Here is a 17916-nt window from a genome sequence, read left to right as displayed (position 1 = left end):
TATGCCTGTCCCACAAAAGCTTGCATGATCTGCCCTCTGCTACCTTTTCTTGCCTCTCCTCCTCAGTCATTCTTACACCCATAAACCTTACATCCTAGATCAGGGTTGAAAACATGCACTGCTAATGCAGCCAGTAACACAAATGAGTGAACAGGGTGAATAGGAACCGTGATGAGCTAGACTCATCTCAAAGAAGTAATGGATACTTGGTTCCAGATTATTGTTCATGGAGAGATGCAGGACCTAGATTACCAGCTCTCCAATATTTCAAGACAAGTCAGAATTCCAAATATTCATGTGCCATCTGCTGATTTTAAAATGTGGGCAATTAAATTATATATATATATATAATATACATATATAATATATAACGTATATATATTTGAGAGAGAGAATACATGCTAGACAAAACATGCCTGCCGTCTGAAGTTGGTCCATGGGCTACTGTTTGCTCTAGACCATAAGAATATTCAAAATTCTCCTAAATATGTAGGAAACAGACTTCAGTATTCTGCCATCTCTGCACAGAATACCTTTCTCATCCTCCTACCCTTGTTGAATTATTTCTCGTTGGAGATTTTCCTGGCCCTAATGCAAGCAAAATAGCCCTTATCTGGGCCTCTTAGCAATTTACCTATCTCTCTGTTGTAGTATTTAACTATATTACATTATGGCTATTTGTCCCAAATAGAGCTCCTCAAAGGTATGGACCATATATATATATGATATATATGAGATACATATATATATACACACACACACAAATATATATAGTCTTTATCTTTATGCCTTCAGCGGGTGCTTAACACGTACTAGGTCCTCTGGAAATCTGCAGTACGGAAGAAGTTTCCTGATCTTTGGTCTTGCCTAGGTACAGGCTTGCAGAGGTTGGCAGCGCAATACGGTCAACGACTTCTGCTGGCCATTAGAGGGCAGACTGATTCCACAGCTCTGCGGCCCCCAGCCCAGCCGTCAAGGGCCCCAAAATACTCTCCCCAATTTACCCCTCCGCTTGTCATTTCCAACACTGTCTCCCACCGCCCCGACAAATCCCATTTTAATCATCCTCCTCAAGACAAACACACACTCACACGCCGGCAGGGACCCTGAGAACACACCTCTTCGCTCCTCCAGCCACTCGCAAGCTCTCCTTCCCCGTTCCTACAGCCTTAGGGGGACTAAAGAGTTAACTCCGCCCTTCTACCTGGTCCTTTTTCTCCGCTAATCCGCTCAATCTGGAAACTGGGGGGGGCGGGGGGGGCGGGGGGGGAGTCCTAGATGGACTGGTTACGGGGACCCTGGATTCGCCTACTTTAACGGCTTTTCCAGAAACCGTCACCCTCCCGCACCACCCCGACACACATCCAAACACTCACACTTTTTCCTGCCAAGATCCCAAACCAGCACCTCTTTCTCTCTTCCCCAGACGGAACCAGGTAGGAGGGGAGGGAAAGGTGGGGCGCAAGAGGCCCCCTGTTGCTCCCACACACTTCTCTATTCAGTTCTCCTTCCCGACCCCGCAACGGAGCCCCTTCTACCGGTGCCGCTTCTCGGAGGAGGAAGAAGTTTGGCCGCCGAGAAGCGCGAAGAGGGTCTAAAGGAAAGTGCGCGAGCTGAGGGGCTCGGAAGAGCCCGCGACTTCGGGGCGGGGAGGAAGGAGTTAAAGATCCAGGATTGGTTCTACGGTCACGGAGTCTGGGAGGGGAAGCGGCCGGGAGGGAGGGTTCGGAGCTTGGCTTGGGTCCTCCCCAGTCCCCCCCGGACTGCCGGAGACTTGGGCCGGCCGGACGCCCCTTCTGGCACACTCCCTGGGCCAGGCGCTCACGCACACATACAAACACTCACACTCCCCTTTCCCTCCCTGGCGCCCTCTCCCATCCTTCTCCACGGAGCGCTCGCTCGCGCTCTCGTTTTCTCTCTCCTAACACACACACACACACACACACACACACACACACGCTCTCGCTCACACTCGCGTCCTCTCGGCCCCCGCGCTCTCCTCGCACCCACCTGCTCTGCAGCGCCCTGGGCGCACCCCTCGGTCGCGCGCCCCTGGCGCTCCTGGCGCAGACTGTCACAGCTAGAGGGGGCAGCGTGCCCCGGGGTGAGCGCCCCCGCCCCGCTCGTCCTCCCTCCCACAGGGGCGCTCCTGGTGCCCAGGACGGGCCACTGAGCCGGAGGGGACGCAGGAGGCCATGGTGGGAGCGCTTGTCCGCCTCGGTGCCCGCTGAGGCCATGCCGCGCCCCGGCTGCCCCTCCGGCGCCCGCCTGCGCCTGCTTCTCCTCCTGCCGCCGCTGCTGCTGCTCCCGGGCGGCTACGCGGGCGACCTGACGGTGGCCGTGGTGCTGCCTCTGGCCAACACCTCGTACCCGTGGTCGTGGGCGCGCGTGGGACCGGCGGTGGAGCTGGCCCTGGCCCGGGTGAAGGCGCGGCCGGACCTGCTGCCGGGCTGGACAGTCCGCACGGTGCTGGGCAGCAGCGAGAGCGCGCTGGGCGTCTGCTCCGACACCGCCGCGCCCCTGGCCGCCGTGGACCTCAAGTGGGAGCACAACCCCGCGGTGTTCCTGGGCCCCGGCTGCGTGTACGCCGCCGCCCCCGTGGGCCGCTTCACTGCGCACTGGCGGGTGCCGCTGCTGACCGCCGGCGCCCCGGCGGTGGGGTTCGGGGCCAAGGACGAGTACGCGCTGACCACCCGCGCCGGGCCCAGCCATGCCAAGCTGGGCGACTTCGTGGCGGCTCTGCACCGACGGCTGGGCTGGGAGCGCCAGGCGCTAGTGCTCTACGCCTACCAGCCCCGCGACGACCAGCCCTGCTTCTTCGTGGTGGAGGGGCTGTACATGCAGGTCCGCGACCGCCTCAACATCACGGTGGACCACCTGGAGTTCGCCGAGGGCGACCGCGACCACTACACCATGCTGCTGCGCACCGTGCGACGCAAAGGCCGAGGTGAGACGGGCACACCCGTCCGGCCGCTTTGCCTCCGGGCCTTCCCCGGCACATCCTCTCTCTTCTCCGGGCCAGACTTCTCCTCCCCGCGGCTCCTCATTCCTGTCTCAGCCTCCTCCGCCCTTTCCACCTCCGAGTTTCTATTTCCCTCTTTTTCTCCATTACCACCCCCCCCTCCAGTTCCTAGGCTCTCCTCTCTTCTCACCTCCCCACTCCCTCACCTCCTTCCCACCGGTTCCTCCGGAGTTAACCGGAGGGAGAAAATGCCTCCGGCCACCATGACACTTAGTAGGGCCCCAGCTTAGTTCCTATCTCTCATCTCTCCCCCATTTTCCTTCTCTTCCCAACAGGTTTCTCCCTTCCTCCAGCTTCTCCTCTCGGTGCTCCCACACGCCCTCTCCTCTTCCAGTCTCCTCTCCAGCTGGCCCTTCTCTGCTCTCACCCCCTCCTGACCTCACCTTGCCCACCTTTGGCTCCACTATTCCCTCTCTCCCTATCTGGGCTCCTTCCTCCTCCCCCTCCCACTGCCTCCTCCCTCCCTTCATCTTCCTCAGGCCACAGCCCAGACTGAGCCAGGAGTTCCACTTAACTACCTCGGGGTCTCTGAATTTCCTCCCCTGGGTGCCCCAGCTTCAGTTCCCCCTCCACTCCCTGACACTTAGGCTTTTCTCTCTCTCTCTGACCCCCCTTCCTCCCCAGTTGTCTACATCTGCAGCTCCCCAGATACCTTCAGAACCCTGATGCTTCTGGCCCTGGAAGCTGGCCTGAGCGGGGAGGACTATGTTTTCTTCCATCTGGACCTCTTTGGGCAAAGCCTGCAGGGAGCACACGGCCTTGCTCCCCACAGGCCCTGGGAGAGAGGGGATGGGCAGGATGTCAGCGCCCACCAGGCCTTTCAGGTGAGTGTTCAGCTTGGAAGCCCAGGCTGTGGGGCTCTGGGCTGGTGGCACATTGTTTCTGGGTCCTGGGTCCCTCAGGGTCTGAAAGGATTCCAGAAAAGAGGTTCTTGATGCTCAGAGGGAGTTAGGTGACAAAGGGCAGGGGGCTGGGGCAAGGGGTATATAGAGGGCCAGGGGACTTCAGAACCACGAGGCTAAAAAGATGAGAGAATGCCCTTGAGGTGGGATAATGTTCACATCTCACAGACCATCTGGACTTGGAAAAGCCATCCCAGTTCATCCCCTGCTTTGAAGCAGGCAGCACCTCACGCAGGACATAGGGTCCAATTTGACCTTGAGCAAGCAGAGATGCAGCTCTGGGAGGTGGGCACCCAGGGTACTGGGAGGACTGGAGTCAGCACCCAGCTCTCCCCTCTCCACTGACCCCTTCCTCAGGCTGCCAAAATCATTACATATAAAGAGCCGGATAATCCTGAGTACTTGGAATTCCTACAGAAGCTAAAACACTTGGCCCATGAGCAGTTCAACTTCACCATGGAGGATGGCCTGGTAGGAGGGGTTCCTGGGACCCTGCAGCGTGGACCTCCAGCCCCCAGTTCACGGCCCTCTGCCAGTCGCCGCCCTGCTCTCTCAGCCATCCCTGTATTCCCAGGTCTCCCCTTCTTTCCCTTCCCACTGTTCCCGTATCTCTCCTGATGATGGAGGGGGGCATTGACAAGTTGTTCAACCTCTGAAACTCAAATCCTTATCAGTAAAATGAGGATGCTACGTCCTGCCCTATCTGCCTAGCAGGATTCAGAAGCAGTGATATACGCGGAGGCGTCTTACAAGTAGTAAAATCTCTGTGCTGTGAGCGTGTTTTCTCCCATCCTCTTCCAAGCTCCCAGTGCCTCCCATTCCCCACCCCACAGCGCCCCACTCTGTGCCCTTCACACGTCCCACCCCAGCCCAGCTCTGCCTGCCCCTGCAGGTGAACACCATCCCAGCGTCCTTCCACGACGGGCTCCTGCTGTATGTCCAGGCAGTGTCGGAGACTCTAGCACATGGGGGAACTGTCACCGATGGGGAGGGCATCACTCAGCGGATGTGGAACCGAAGCTTCCAAGGTCAGGCACTGGAGGTGGCAGGAATGGGCTACCTTGGGGTGCCCCAGGCAGGAAGCAGTGAGAAGCCCCTAGCCCTGCAGTGCAGGTAGTCACTTGCCCGCACCAGTCTCTTCCTCTCTTCTACCTCTCTTCTTCTTTAGGCTCTTTTCCCCGTGTCCTTAGTGCCATCAAGAAGTCTTCTTAAGTGCCCAACCCCAACCATTCCTGCTGCTGAAATGTCTGTCTGTCTCTTTTATTCCATATATATATATACACATATTTGGAAGGCAAGACAGAGAAGATCAAAAGATCAACAGACAGAGATGAGGTGTGGGACCAATGAATTTCCACCCTGTCAAAACACAACCATCTTCCTCCATACCCCCAGGTGTGACAGGATACCTGAAAATGGACAGCAATGGAGATCGGGAGACCGACTTCTCCCTCTGGGATATGGATCCTGACACTGGCGCCTTCAGGGTAAGGCTGTGCCCCAGAAGACAGTGCCAACTGGGAATGACATTTCACCCTCCCACCGCCCTGGATAAAAGAGATCCAGCCAATCTGGAGGAGCAACCAGAATGATAGGGACTCACAGGTGTTATCCTTGGGGAACCCCATGTCTGAGGAGGGAGCACAGTCCTGCCCTCAGGAAACTCCATGTCTCCAAAGGTAGGCAGGATCCCCTCCCAGCAGAGACAGACTGACTCAGGGCCAAGATGAATGCACATCATACTGCTCTATAAGTGCAACAGGAACAGGAAGGGATTGAGACCACAGGCACCAAGGAGCAGATCATCCAGGGAAGGCTTCCTGGAGGAGGGGGTACCTGGATTAGGCCTGGGAATGTGGACTGAGAACACTGCATTTTCCTATTTCCTGTGTGCTTCAATCCAAGATTATAAACTCCCTGAGTGTAGGGCTGTGATTCCATACAGTTTTCTTTATAAAGCCCTTAAGTCATTTTCAAATTTGTCCACTCTGATAACATGGGGCATAGGTATGAGGCTCTCTGTATCCAGTCACGGCAGGGACTCGTTGAATAGTTGACAGTGCAGACACAGTCCCTGGCAGCAGAGATGGGGTAGGTGGGGGGCAGGATTTCTCCCTTGGACAGGAGGCCTCACCAAGGGCCCTTGCCCACCCACCACTCCTGCCCTCCCATAGGTTGTTCTGAACTTCAATGGAACCTCCCAAGAGCTGGTGACCGTGTCAGGGTGCAAACTGAACTGGCCTCTGGGGTATCCACCTCCTGATGTCCCCAAATGTGGTTTTGACAATGAGGACCCAGCCTGCAACCAAGGTGACTGCCCCTTGCCTTCCAAGCCTCCATTATGGAGATGTTGCATCCTTCCTGCTCAGGGAGTCAAATACGTGCTCCTCTCCCACACTGAGGGGTTCCTGGAGAGACTCCTCCTGCCTTTTTCTTCCCTTCATCCATCATCCCAGTTCACTGATTGAATATTTTTTTTAAACTTTTTACTTTATTTCATTATTATATTAATTTTATTTATTTATTTATTGGCTGTGTTGGGTCTTCATTGCTGTGCACGGGCTTTGTCTAGTTGTGGCGAGCGGGGGCTACTCTTTGTTGCGGTGCGCGGACTTCTCATTGCGGTGGCTTCTCTTGTTGCGGAGCACGGGCTCTAGAGCGCAGGCTCAGTAGTTGTGGCACACGGGCTTAATTGCTCCACTGCACGTGGGATCTTCCTGGACAGGGATCAAACCCGTGTCCCCCGCATTGGCAGGCGGATTCTTAACCACTGTGCCACCAGGGAAGTCCCTGATTGAATATTAAAAGCTTCTTCAGGGAATTCCCTGGTGGTCCAGTGGTTCGGACTCCACGCTTCCACTTCAGGGGGCCTGGGTTCAATCCCTGGTCAGGGAACTAAGATCCCACATGCCTGTGTGGTACAGCCAAAAAAATTTAAAAATAAAAAAAATAAAGGTTCTTCCTCCTGCTGTCCAATGTCTAACCCAAATCTCTCTTGCTGCAACTTGGACTCTCCCGTACAGACCACTTTTCCACCCTGGAGGTGCTGGCTTTGGTGGGCAGCCTCTCCCTGCTCAGCATTCTGATCGTCTCCTTCTTCATATACAGGTAAGCCTTGGAATGAGGGTGGTGATTGAGGCTGGGAGGCTTAAAGAACCAATAGCAGAGGAGGTGGCAGGGACCCAGAGGGAAGAGGGAGGGGTAAAGGGACAGCACAGCAAGGCCCAGGGAGATGGGGGAGAAAAGAGACTAAAAAGCCTCAGGACACCTGGAAGAGAGAAGGAGGAGGGGACAGAGGTGGAGTGTCCAGGGAGGATCTGGGAGATCCAAGAAGGAGCAGATCTGTTGGGGGCATCATAGGGTGTGGATTCCGGCCTGAGGCTCGTTTATCCTCCCTTCCTGCTTGTACAGACCAGATGGGAAGCAGTGGTCCAACACCTGTGGGGTTGGGCCTATATTAGTTGAGCAGGGATGAAGGCTCTGCTGTGTACCAAGTGCTGAACCCAGAGTGGAGGAGAGAGAGAAGGAAGCCCCACTCCTGCCTTCCAGTGGGAGGCTGACAGGAAAATGCAGGAAAAGTTAAAGACAGAGGGAAGCAAGGAGGGAGAGAAGGAAATCAATGCTGGCCAAGCATATACTATGTGCCAGGCACTTCCACACACAGTTTTTCTTTTCATTCTTATAACAATGCTTTGAAATAAATGTCGAGGTCCCCAATTTCCAAATGAGGACATTTAGACATGAACCTGAGACTCAGAGAAGTGGAGTGACTACCCCAAGGTCCCCAGTGAGGCAGAATTTCACCCAAGCCTCCTGACTCTCAGCCAAGAGGATGTAATTGCCCCACCCATCTCTTAGCAACTGCAGTGGTCCCAGGGCTCTGAGGAGAGGCTGCTGAGCGCCCCCCAACCCTGGGTCAGGGGCTCAGACATGGACTTAGGTGCACATTTCATGCCTCAGGAAGATGCAGCTGGAGAAGGAACTGGCCTCAGAGCTGTGGCGGGTGCGTTGGGAGGACCTGCAGCCCAGTAGCCTAGAGAGGCACCTCCGGAGTGCAGGCAGCCGGCTGACCCTGAGTGGGGTAAGAACTCCGGTACTGGGGGAAGGGGGCAGAGTTGGGAATGGGCGTGTGGGTAGTGCCTGATGGGTAGGGTAGAGAGCAGGCTTCTAGTCCCAGCCCTGCCTTCACTTGCTGTATGACCTTGGGCAAGTCACATTCCCTCTCTGAGACTACCACAGGTAATGATTACATCTACAGAGCTCCCTCACAGGGCTCTTTCAAAAGTCAGAGATAGCATATGTGAAAATAAATTTTACTTTATTTTTTTATTTGTTTGTTTTTTTGTATAATCATCTGAAAGTTTCTGCATACTTATTTTTTTAAATTGGGGTATAGTTGTTTTACAACGTTGTGTTAGTTTCTACTGTACAGAGAAGTAGTAGAGTTCCCTGTGCTATACAGCAGGTTCTTATTAGTTACCTATTTTATACATATTAGTGTATATATGTCAATCCCAATCTCCCAGTTCATCTCACCCCCCATGCCCCACCCCCCTGAAAATACATTTTAAAAAAGTAAATAAATGAGGAAAGGATTTTATGATGTGGAATGAGAGGCAGGGCAACACAAAGATAAGGCAGGGTAGTGAAGACCAGAGCTCAAGCAACCAGGATGGAGAGCCGGGTCCATGGGCTGACCACCCCTCCTGCACTCCGTCCCTTCAGAGAGGCTCCAATTACGGCTCCCTGCTGACCACAGAGGGCCAGTTCCAAATCTTTGCCAAGACAGCGTATTATAAGGTGGGTCTGGGGAAAGACCACTGGTCCTCAGGACTGGGGCAGGGCTTTCCTGTGATGGAGGACTGGAGACGGTCTTAGCACAGGGGTGGGCTGTCAGGGCTGGGCCATCTCCTTACAGTGACAATCTCCATTCCTCACTCAGGGCAACCTCGTGGCTGTGAAACGTGTGAACCGTAAACGCATTGAGCTGACGCGGGAAGTCCTGTTTGAGCTGAAGCATGTAATGTGGGGAGGGAGGCAATGGCCTGGGGAAGAATCTAGGGACACAGGGGAGGTTGGCCAACAGAATGGGTATGGAGGGACTGCAGGGTATCCTAGGAAGGGATGGGCACTGTAGCCCTGGGATGGGCCCCTGCGTGTTGTGGGTAGGAGTAGGGGAATCATAGATGGGAGAAGGGCTGGAGATTTTGTAGGGGCTCCATTGGATGGGCTTAGGAAGCAGAGGGAGTAGGGAGCAGGTTCTGGGGAAGGGTTCTTTAGAACAGGAGTAGGAATCACCAGGGAAGGTCCTAGAATGTCTGCAGAGAATGCATAGGGACTTAAGGAGAGTGAGGGGTCCCCAAGGGTGGGGGCAACTTGGCAAGGAGTGAGGTCTCTGTCAGGCTCTGATGCTGGCTCTCACCTGCAGATGCGGGATGTGCAGAATGAACACCTGACCAGGTTTGTGGGGGCCTGCACTGACCCCCCCAACATCTGTATCCTCACAGAGTACTGTCCCCGTGGGAGCTTGCAGGTGAGGCGACAAGGGAGTGTCAGGACAACTAGGTCTAGCCCTGGGTCTGCCCCTGACTCAACATAAGGCCCTGGGCAAGCCTCTCCTTCTTTCTGACCTTTATTTTCCCCATCTGCAAAATGGGAGTGGGGGGAGGGTGGTGGCACGAGAGTAGATCCAAAGCTTTGTCCCGTTCTGCCAGTTTATGTCAGCGGAACCCCTGCACTCCTCCTCCTGGGGGCATGTGCAGGGTACAGGGCTGACTCTCACTGCCCAGCAGGACATCCTGGAGAATGAGAGCATCACCCTGGACTGGATGTTCCGGTACTCGCTCACCCATGACATCGTCAAGGTAGGCCCAAAAGGGCCCACTGGTGTGGGGGGAGGGGCCAGGCAGTCTTCTCCCCTGGCTGTGGTTGGTTGGAGGTCTCACTCATGCCCAAGACCCCTGCCTCCCCAAATGTCCCAGGGTATGCTGTTCCTGCACAATGGGGCCATTTGCTCCCATGGGAACCTCAAGTCATCCAACTGCGTGGTAGACGGGCGCTTCGTGCTCAAGATCACTGACTACGGGCTGGAGAGCTTCAGGGACCCGGAGCCCGAGCAAGGATACACCCTCTATGCCAGTGAGCCCCGACCTGACTCTGACCCCTAACACCACCCCCAGCACAGCCCAGTGGGGAGGCTGATGCCTGGCCTGTGATGGGCTCGGGCCCACCTTTCCTGACTCCCTGCTCAATTCATCATCAGTAGAAAGCGGAGTCAGGGCTTCCCTGGTGGCGCAGTGGTTAAGAATCTGCCTGCCAATGCAGGGGACACGGGTTCGAGCCTTGGTCTGGGAAGATCCCACATGCCACGGAGCAACTAAGCCCGTGAGCCACAACTACTGAGCAGCCTGCGCGTCTGGAGCCTGTGCTCCGCAACAGGAGAGGCCGCAACAGTGAGAGGCCTGCGCACCGCGATGAAGAGTGGCCCCCGCTCGCCGCAACTGGAGAAAGCCCTCGCACAGAAACGAAGACCCAGCACAGCCAAAAATAAATAAATTAATTAATTAATTAAAAAAAAAAAAAAGAAAGTGGAGTCAGACAAAATGGTCTCAAGGCCCCTTCTAGCCCTAGCACCCCCTGTGATGTCTCCAGATCAGTCCCAGTCACATCCTCTGGGACCTTGTTTCCCCTCATCCCTTAGCTTTGGGGCCCTTCACCCTGTGACTCCTGACCTCTGACCTGCAGAAAAGTTGTGGACAGCCCCTGAGCTCCTGCGAATGGCCTCACCCCCTGCCCGGGGCTCCCAGGCTGGTGACGTGTACAGCTTTGGGATCATCCTTCAGGAGATTGCCCTGAGGAGTGGTGTCTTCCATGTGGAAGGTTTGGACCTCAGTCCCAAAGGTGAGAGGACCATGCTTTCCCCTAATGCTGCCACACTCAACTAACCCCAGCTCCAGAGAGAGGGAACCCTGGACATGCCACCGCCCTTTGCTCCACTGCTGCCAGTCACCCTGAGCATGACTAGCCCAGTTCCCTGCAGGACTCCCCTGCCCCGTGCCTTGGTCCTGGACCTCCCCACCCCGTTTCTCAACAGGCCCCGGGCTGAACCTACCCCTCGGCCTCTCTTCCTCCACCACACAGAGATCATCGAACGTGTGACTCGGGGCGAGCAGCCCCCCTTCCGGCCCTCCCTGGCCCTGCAGAGTCACCTGGAGGAACTGGGGCAGCTGATGCAGCGCTGCTGGGCCGAGGACCCGCAGGAGCGGCCACCCTTCCAACAGATCCGCCTGATGCTGCGCAAATTTAACAGGTCGCTGGCATTAGTCCTGGATCCTCCCAGCCTCCTCTACCCCCCACAGCGACTGCGTGCCTCACACTTAAGTCTTATCCCTGTGGTGGCAGAGCCCACGCACAGCCCCCTATACACAGGCTGCTCCAGCCCGCCACAGCCTCGCAGCCCCCTCTGTGAATACTGTAGGACCCAGCTGGTCCCACAGTCCCCTACCTCTCATACCCTGCTCCTCCACTGGCCCCTACTCCATCAGCCTTCAGTGGCCGCAGAGTAAATGGCCTCCCACCTCCTCCCTACACCTCTCTGTCCTCCGTGGGAGCTCCCACCCGGCCCTTTGATCCCCTTTCCCAGTGTGCCCCTGGGGGCCGGTTCCTCCAGGCACACCCCTCTGCCAGCCTGTGTGCCCTCACTCTGTTCTCAACTGGTCCCTGTCCCTTTCTGCCTCTTCTACCTCCTTCTAAGCCCCTTGTGTTCAACAAAGATGTTCAAAATAGCCAATACGTCTGAAGCTTGATACTTGACCCTGGGGTCTCAGGGATGAATTGTACTTTCCTCCGACCCTTTTCCCCTGCCACCCCCATCCTGCTGTGCCCCCCAACCCTGACTCTCGCCAGGGACCCCACTGCAGTGGGCTGACATTAAGCCTGGGTAGGGTGAGAGCCTGGGGGAGGCGCTTCAGGGTAGGGCATGCTGCTCCTCTCTCACCGCCACCCCGTCCGCCACCCCTGTCCCCAGAGAGAACAGCAGCAACATCCTGGATAACCTGCTGTCGCGCATGGAACAGTACGCCAACAACCTGGAAGAGCTGGTGGAGGAGCGGACCCAGGCCTACCTGGAGGAGAAGCGCAAGGCGGAGGCCCTGCTCTACCAGATTCTGCCTCAGTGAGTGCCCGTGCTTGGTGCTCCCACCACCCCTGTCCCAGCCCCACCTCCCCTTCTGATCCTGCACCTGTCCCTGACCCCCCAGCTCAGTGGCTGAGCAGCTGAAGCGCGGGGAGACGGTCCAGGCCGAAGCCTTTGACAGCGTCACTATCTACTTCAGCGACATTGTGGGTTTCACGGCCCTGTCGGCGGAGAGCACGCCCATGCAGGTAAGTCAGGCACAGCCCCAGGTGGCAGAGCAGCCGGGTGTGCTTGGCTTGGCACCTCCATCCCATAGGCCTGCCTTCTGGTTCCGCTTTTCCCACCCGAGCCCAGGTGGGGTCCCTTACTCCCCACCCCTTTTGGCTTCTCTTTTCTTCCAGGTGGTGACCCTGCTCAACGACCTGTACACTTGCTTTGATGCTGTCATAGACAACTTTGATGTCTACAAGGTGAGTAAAGATGGGAGGGGACAGACAGATGGATGTGGAGGGCAGAATGACAGTCTTAAGCGAGAAGACCAAGAGACGTGGACAAAGACAGTGTCAGAGGGAGACCCAGGAACAGGCAGAAAAACCGCACGGGGGACGGGGGATGAACGAACACAGTGGCTGGTAGATGGAGGGTGGGGACAGGAAGGCGGTGCCCACAGTGTGGGGGCCGCACCAGGAGGAGAAAGTTCCAGTCCTCAGGTCCGGCACCCTCTCGCGGCCCGCACAGGTGGAGACCATTGGTGACGCCTACATGGTGGTGTCCGGGCTCCCAGTGCGGAACGGGAGGCTGCACGCCCGCGAGGTGGCCCGCATGGCCCTGGCGCTGCTGGACGCGGTGCGCTCCTTCCGCATCCGCCACCGGCCCCAGGAGCAGCTGCGCTTGCGCATCGGCATCCACACAGGTGAGGCCGCCGGAGGGGCGGGGAGGGGGTTCCCAAAGGCTGGAGCTGCAGGTGAGAGACGAGCCGGCCGCGTCGCCACCGCTCCCCGTGCACGCGTACACCCACACCTCTGGGCTCCCACCGACCGCAGATCCCACCTGCTGCCTCTCCTGGAGCGCCCTAGCCCCGTCCTATGGCCACCCTCCGTTCCTCCCACCTACTTCCCTAAACTGATGGGCTTCCCTCACTGATGGGCTTCCGCTTCCTCCAGGACCCGTGTGTGCAGGTGTGGTAGGGCTGAAGATGCCCCGTTACTGTCTTTTTGGGGACACAGTCAACACGGCCTCAAGAATGGAGTCTAATGGGGAAGGTATGCTGGGTCCCCGAGGCGGGACAGGGAGGGCAGGGTGGCTGTGGCTGAGAAAGGCTCTCCTGGCAGCGGGTGCCTATCCAATCCATGTTCTCTCTCCTCCCAGGCTCCCTTTTCATAAGGGTTCAACCTGGCCAGATCACCTTGAATCTAATCGGAGACTCAGGTCCCAGCTGCGCCCTCTTGGCAAATGATTGAAAAGTCTTTCCAGGCCAATGTCCAGAAGTTCCCAGCTGGGAACTACCATTAGGGCCCTCTTGGGTGTGGTAAAGAGGGCTCCAGAGCAGCCCACTTGGGTGTGAATCTCAGCTCTACAACTGACTCAGCTGTGTCAGTTTGCTACACCTCCCTGAGCCTCTGTTTTCCTCACCTGGAAAACGAGAATTAAATATCTAAGCACACCTCAGAAGAGTTACATGAGAAAGTCATATAACACGACTAGCAGATAATTGTCATTCAACTTTTCTGAGCCTTAGCTGTTTATCTTTTTTTTTTAATTAATTAATTAATTTATTTATGGCTGCGTTGGGTCTTCGTTGCTGTGCACAGGCTTTGTCTAGTTGTGGCGAGTGGAGGCTAGTCTTCGTTGCGGTGCGCGGGCTTCTCATTCTGGTGGCTTCTCTTGTTGCAGAGCAGGGACTCTAGGTGTGTGGGCTTCAGTAGTTGTGGCACACGGGCTCAGTAGTTGTGGTTCGCGGCCTTTAGAGGGCAGGCTCAGTAGTTGTGGCGCACAGGCTTCGTTGCTCCGCGGCATGTGGGATCTTCCCAGACCAGGGCTCGAACCCGTGACCCCTGCACTGGCGGGCAGATTCTTAATCACTGAGCCACCAGGGAAGTCCCTGTTTATCTTTAAAATGATGCCTGTCTCAGTGTTCTAAAAAACATAGCCCAACCCCTGGAACACAGTAGGTACCTGATAAATGCTTGCTCCCACCTCTTCCCTTGGGCTTGCTTCCTGTTGATCTTCTGCCTCCTGCTGTAGTCAACACAATTCAATTCAGTAAATATTTATTGAGCAACTACTGAGTACCAGGCCCTGGAATACTAAGACGACCCAGACCAAAGTTTGCTAGGGAGTCCACGTGGACCCCAGCTAAGCCTCGTGGTGGGCAAAGGGCTACGTGGGAGCCCAGAGGGGTTCTGGTTCAGCAGATATTCCCTGGGCACTGTGTTGAGGCCGTCGAAGTGGGAGAAAGCTTCCCACTGAGGTTCAGTCCTCAAGGAGCACATTCTCAGAAATCGTTTAACAGCAGAAAAGGGCCTCTGCGATGCAGACCCCAGGAGTCGTAGGGGCGAGTTCAGAGGGAGGTCAAAGAAGGGCTGTGAGGAACAGCAGTCAGGAGTCAGGAGTCTGGGCAGACCTCAGCAGATTTGGGCAGGTCTCCTCCCCGAGGCCTGGGCTCCCTCAGCCCTGAAATAAGGGTGTTGAGTTAAGAAACGATGATAGCAAACACTTGTATAGTGCCTCCTAAGTGCCAGACTCTTTTAAAATACGTAATGAATAATGTTAAATTTAATCCTCACTAGAAGGCTTTGAGATGGGTCCTGTTGCTATCAGCATTTTGTAGACTAGGAAACTGAGGCACAGATAGTTTATACTACTTCCCCAAGCAAGTGTCCAAGCTGGGATTCATACTAGGCAGAGCAGGCTCCAATGTCTGACCTCCTGACCACTACACTGTACTGTCTGTCTAGAGCCTGGTGATGCTCTGGCGTGCTGTCCGATAGAACTTTCTGCAGTAATGGAAATGTTCTATAAGCTGTGCTGTCCAATATGGTAGCCTCTGAGGCATTGCATTTTTCACTATATTTCAATTACAGTTTAAATAGCCACATGTGACTAGTGGCTTTCATGGTGGACAACACAGTTCTAGAGTTCTTAGGGAGAGGCCCGTGTGGTCAGACACTACATGGAGGGGGTGGGACTTTGAATTAGGAGGCTTTCTGGGCCAAAGGAAGCAGGGAGAGCATCTTTCTAGCTCCACAGTCCCTGATCTCCTGCTCCCATCTCTTGCATCTCTCATCTCCCTTCTCCTACCCAGCCCTGAAGATCCACTTGTCTTCTGAGACCACGGCTGTCCTGGAGGAGTTTGGTGGTTTCGAGCTGGAGCTTCGAGGGGATGTAGAAATGAAGGTAGAAAAGGAAGTCCCTACCCTTACCACCCCTTAGGGTCCCCGAAGGGCTTACCCTCCCCCAGGCCCCTTCTCAAGCAGCCAACCCCACTCCCAACATTTGGGAAAGTGGATGAGTCACTCCCCACCCCAAACTCCTCTTTTTCCCTCCAGGGCAAAGGCAAAGTTCGGACCTACTGGCTACTGGGGGAGCGGGGGAGTAGCACCCGAGGCTGACCTGGCTCTCCTCCTGGCCTTCCACACCTCCCTTCCCTGTGCCAGAGGTGAGAGAGAGGTGCCAGGCCTCAGCCTCGCCTGCAGTATCCCCACCATTGCCAAAGAAGTAGTTTGAACAGCTCAGATGTGCAGACACCAGTGGAGACACCAGACATTACCTCTGAAAGTGGACTGGTATTGAGGGAGAACTTGGAGCTCACAGGACCAGACCAGAACTCACAGCCATGCCCAGGGACACACACACACACACACACACACACACACACGTAGGCACACGCACCTGCTCTCCACCCTGACTCAGGCCAGGCCAGGCTGGGATATGGATTCCTGGATCCTCCTGCCCCTCCCTGTGCCCTCTTCCCTCAACCTTGCTACACTGTGACTTTTATGGGGAGGAGGAAAAGGAAAAGGGATTATAGGTGAATCTAGGGGCTGGGGGGAGTCCACATCTGGGCCTAGCCCAGATGGGCCACAAACACCCCCCCTGTCCCCCACCACCCAACCTAGGATGCAATGCACAGGGGAGAAAGGGAAGGACAGAGGGCTGTGGGCTTGTATGCCTTGCTTCTCCTGTGAGTGGAGACCATTAAAATCTTTATTCCAGTGACAGTGTCTTTTCTTGAGGGAGAGCGGGTTGCCAGAAAACACAGCCATATTCTCCATCCTGTGCTTCAAATAAAGTGTTTCTCAAGTCGGACTGCAGTATCTGAAAAAGGCTGCAGTGCCCCTTCCGTTTTGAGGAGCCAGTGTAACAGCCTACGAATTACCCCAGCAGTGCTGATGCTGTTGGTTTCAGGACCCATTTACTCCCTTAAAAGCTACTGAGGGCCCCAAAGAGCTTTTGTTTATGTGGGTCATATCTATCAGTATATTCTGTATTAGCAATTAAAACAAGTCTTTGTTAACTCATTTAAAATAACTATAATAAACCCATCACATGTTCATTTTTTACAGCTTTATCAAAGACAGTCTTAAGAGAAACTGGCTTTTTTTGAAGACTACAGTGAGTAGTTTGGTGCTACTGCCTTGATTTATGCTAAGACACCAGCAGTTTTAACCCCACTGTTTTTGCACCATCAGTGCAAATATCAACACAGTCAATAAGGCAAATAATATAATTAGTAGGAGTGTGAAAATCTTGCGTGTGTGTGTGCGTGTGTGTGTGCGTGTGTGTGTGTGGCTTGAGGGATCTTAGTTCCCCGACCAGGGATTGAACCCGGGGCCCCTGGCAGTGAAAGCACCGAGTCCTAACCACTGGGAATGCCCATGAACGTCATTTTGACCTCATCCATCCCCTGAAAGGATCTTGGAGACCCACAGACTCTGTGGACTACACTTTGAGAACTGCTCTATTACCCAATGCCCAGCATACAGTAGGAATATAAGGAGTGTGGACTGAATGGCGAGTCCTGGCATCTGCCCCAGGAGGCCTGGGAGCCAAGAAGGAGGGGTGAGGTGGGAACATATGGATCCCTTTTTACCTCAGTTGAAATGTGGGAATTGTCCACCTGCCCATCCATCCCCATACCAGTGTAGACAAATGTGAGTGATAGTTTACAACATGACTCTCAGCTGGGCTAAGGGCCCTCCTTTCCCTGCTCTAGCCACCCACCCCACCCCCTTCCTGATCAGGCAGGCAGGAATGTGAATGCGGGGGAGAGGTGGCTGCAGCTTCACCTCCCCCATGGGGAAAGAAAGTGCCAGACATTTCTTCAGTACCATCCATCAAGTGCAGACAGGCCCCTCCTCCGACCTCCCCAAGCCTCTTACTGGAGTCCACGCCCAGCGCCCAGCGGGACTGGAGGTCGGTGTGGGCTATGGAGAGCTTGGACGTCTGCCTTCAGGACAGTGCGCCCTGATACACAAATGGTGGTCTGGAGGTGAAGAAAGGATAAATTGTTCTCCCTTTGTCTAATGACCCTTCTTGATGTCCTGTGCTCCCTGCCCACCCTTTTTGGCCTCAGTCAGATTTGATTTATTGGGAGAAGGAGCTAACACAGTCAAGTCCGCACCCTCCTCAGCTGGGGATGAATAGCTCTGGGAAGGCCTAACAGAAGGGTGGTTGCCTTGGTAACCACAGCACATCCACCTTCCTGGTGGGCCCTGGTGGCCATGTTGACTCCCAAGCCCCCATTCCTCCTCGCAGGTAGTGGCAGTCCCAGAAGAGAGTAGAAATACTAGAGAACTGTGGGACCTAAGAAGTCAGATCAGGGACTTCCCTGGTGGCGCAATGGTTAAGAATCCGCC

The 17916-nt window shown here is 55.3% G+C and overlaps 1 protein-coding gene across 1 annotated transcript; it reads left to right on the top strand.

The window, feature by feature from the left end:
* The first annotated feature begins 1742 nt into the window (after window positions 1-1742).
* On the top strand, window positions 1743-16276 carry NPR1 (natriuretic peptide receptor 1). The gene is made up of 22 exons (XM_061183455.1): window positions 1743-2947; window positions 3647-3846; window positions 4282-4395; window positions 4817-4952; window positions 5320-5411; window positions 6099-6234; window positions 6948-7032; window positions 7885-8005; window positions 8650-8724; window positions 8867-8944; window positions 9353-9457; window positions 9717-9788; window positions 9906-10062; window positions 10669-10824; window positions 11065-11233; window positions 11951-12097; window positions 12183-12306; window positions 12460-12528; window positions 12797-12971; window positions 13222-13320; window positions 15363-15454; window positions 15607-16276. Exons 1-22 carry the CDS (start codon window positions 2236-2238, stop codon window positions 15667-15669), a joined length of 3177 nt encoding a protein of 1058 aa, XP_061039438.1. The 5' UTR covers window positions 1743-2235; the 3' UTR covers window positions 15670-16276.
* The last annotated feature ends 1640 nt before the right edge of the window (window positions 16277-17916 follow it).

The sequence above is a fragment of the Eubalaena glacialis genome, chromosome 3, assembly GCF_028564815.1.
Source record: "Eubalaena glacialis isolate mEubGla1 chromosome 3, mEubGla1.1.hap2.+ XY, whole genome shotgun sequence".
Taxonomy (NCBI): domain Eukaryota; kingdom Metazoa; phylum Chordata; class Mammalia; order Artiodactyla; family Balaenidae; genus Eubalaena; species Eubalaena glacialis.
The sequence above is the reverse complement of the archived record's forward strand: the minus strand, read 5'-3'. Positions and strand labels throughout refer to the sequence as shown.